At 34.5% G+C, this 2071-nt stretch overlaps 1 protein-coding gene across 1 annotated transcript in view; it reads right to left on the reverse strand.

Moving 5' to 3' along the window:
- Positions 1-2071, reverse strand: part of fam151a (family with sequence similarity 151 member A) — a 17352-nt gene that overhangs the window by 2919 nt on the left and 12362 nt on the right. Inside the window, exons 6-7 of the mRNA XM_015393120.1 lie at positions 1214-1384; positions 312-418 (exon numbers count right to left, since the gene is read on the reverse strand). Coding sequence (XP_015248606.1) covers positions 312-418; positions 1214-1384 — 278 coding nt within the window. The remainder of the gene's footprint in view (positions 1-311; positions 419-1213; positions 1385-2071) is intronic.

The raw sequence follows: 2071 nt of genomic DNA on the forward strand, positions 1-2071 counted from the left end.
ATATATATATATATATATATATATATATATATATATATATATATATATAATATACACAAATAAACATATTTACACAGATCTTCTGACATTTATTCACCTCATAAATGTGGAATCATCTAATGAATGTGTCTTTATTAGATGATTCTGATCAGCGTCAGGGTGGGACTAAAGAAACCTTACAGAGACATCTTCAAATGGAAGATAGAGCCAATATTTGCTCTCAAATATCAAACATAGTGATTGTGTGTTGAAGTGATGGCTGTGAGGCTATGTGTAATTAAAGGAAAGTAGGCTTGTCTACACTGATTTACCTTCAGTGTGAAGGACTCCAAGCTGCTTCCAGAATGACGTATTACAGGAACTCCAGGCTGATTTTTGTCCGAAACAACATGAAGTACTATCATTCCACCATCTTCATCTAGGTACACACAGGTGCAGTAGATAGACAGCAGTCAGGAGGTTCAGAGGGCCTTTAGTTTCTTTAGCAAAACGGTTATTTCTCAGGTTAAAAAGCTTTACTTTTTATTTTTAAATGGATTTTGTGGAATATATAAGTACTAAATATACAGTAGGTGAAAATCACATAACTATATAGGCTGCTGCAGGACTCCTTAACTAAAAAAAAAATAATAATTGAAGATCTTTCATCTCACAATGGAGAAATTGACTTCTGCATCTTCACATTTTCTTGACGAGCAGTGGGCTGCCACTGTGTGGTGCAATCGAGGGTTAAGGGTCTTGCTCAGGGAGCCAGAGTGGAGGCAGTGGGGATCGAACCAGGTACTTGCAACCTTCTCAGAGAACAAGCGCACCGCTCTAACGATTAGGCCAAAACTTCTACTATTCTTATCCCATGAGCCAGCGTGTCTGAAAAATTAGCATCTCTTAACTAGAACAGATCTAGAATGCATCCTGTGCAAGGCTTCCTCATGGATTTATACTTGAGTTTAAACAGAAATGCTTTGCAGGATAGTTGAAAAGCAAGACTGAGGATGAAAAAGCTCTGCTCAATAACTGGGTTAGAATTCTGAGAAGAATCTAAAGTCAGCGAAAAGTTTAAAAATAAGTATCTTTTGCCTTCAATTAATGAATACGTTTACATTTCTTGAGCCTAAAGAAAATCCTGAAGAATATCGAATACCGTTTCCTTTTGGGGACATTAACAAGCTTTTGTTTCTGAGATACCAAATGAGGATTAAGTGCTGCTTTGTACCTGAGAGCCGAGCAAGCAAGGAGACCTCGTCAGTAACTGGAAACCAGCGCACTCCCAGGCTGCCATTTTGGGTCACATCAGTGAGGAAGTTGCTGTTTGAGTTGCGAACCGGAGGAAGAAAATCCATTAAGTTTCCTCCAGGATAAAACTTCCGAACTCCGCTCCGGTTTCCTTTACACACATTCAATTCAGCGTAAGCCACAAAAATGAAAAACATCGTTTTTAACTTCTATCTTTTTTGCTTTGATCTGTTAACATATCAACTCCAACTTCTGCATGTTAGCACAAGGTACTAAAGGATATATGAGTGCTGAAAATAAGAGAAGACAAATGGAAATTTCAATACCAAAAAATTAAATTTTAAAACTTATTAATTCAGTTTTAGACCTTTAAATTCTATTTCAATTTAACAAAATTCACTTTTAAACAAATTAATTTAATTCTAAAGCCAATCAAATAATTGCATTCTGCTCTTAATAACAGCCAAACGTTTTCTTTCTGAAATGTCTACTCTGTCCTTTTTATCCTTGGAAACCAAGTCCAGTGGATTGTTTTTTTAAACTTTTACAGAAGTCCTTTTTTTTTTTATCACACTCATACAATCTCTAGCAATGAAGGATTTCTGAAAAATAAAGCAATTATTTTTCAAATTCCCTATTATTAAATTATTCCATCGTCCAAACACTGTTTTCTTTTTCTTTTTTTTTAATTTCTTTATTTTTTTACTATTTATTTTTTATTTTTCTCCTACTTGCTCTGATTTTGTTTTATTTTTCCTATATTTTAATCATGGAAAGCACTTTGCATTGTCTTTGTATTGAATTGTGCTATATAAATAAATTTGCCTTGCCTTGCCTT

The sequence above is a fragment of the Cyprinodon variegatus genome, unplaced genomic scaffold (assembly GCF_000732505.1).
Source record: "Cyprinodon variegatus isolate N-32 unplaced genomic scaffold, C_variegatus-1.0 Scaffold625, whole genome shotgun sequence".
NCBI lineage: Eukaryota > Metazoa > Chordata > Actinopteri > Cyprinodontiformes > Cyprinodontidae > Cyprinodon > Cyprinodon variegatus.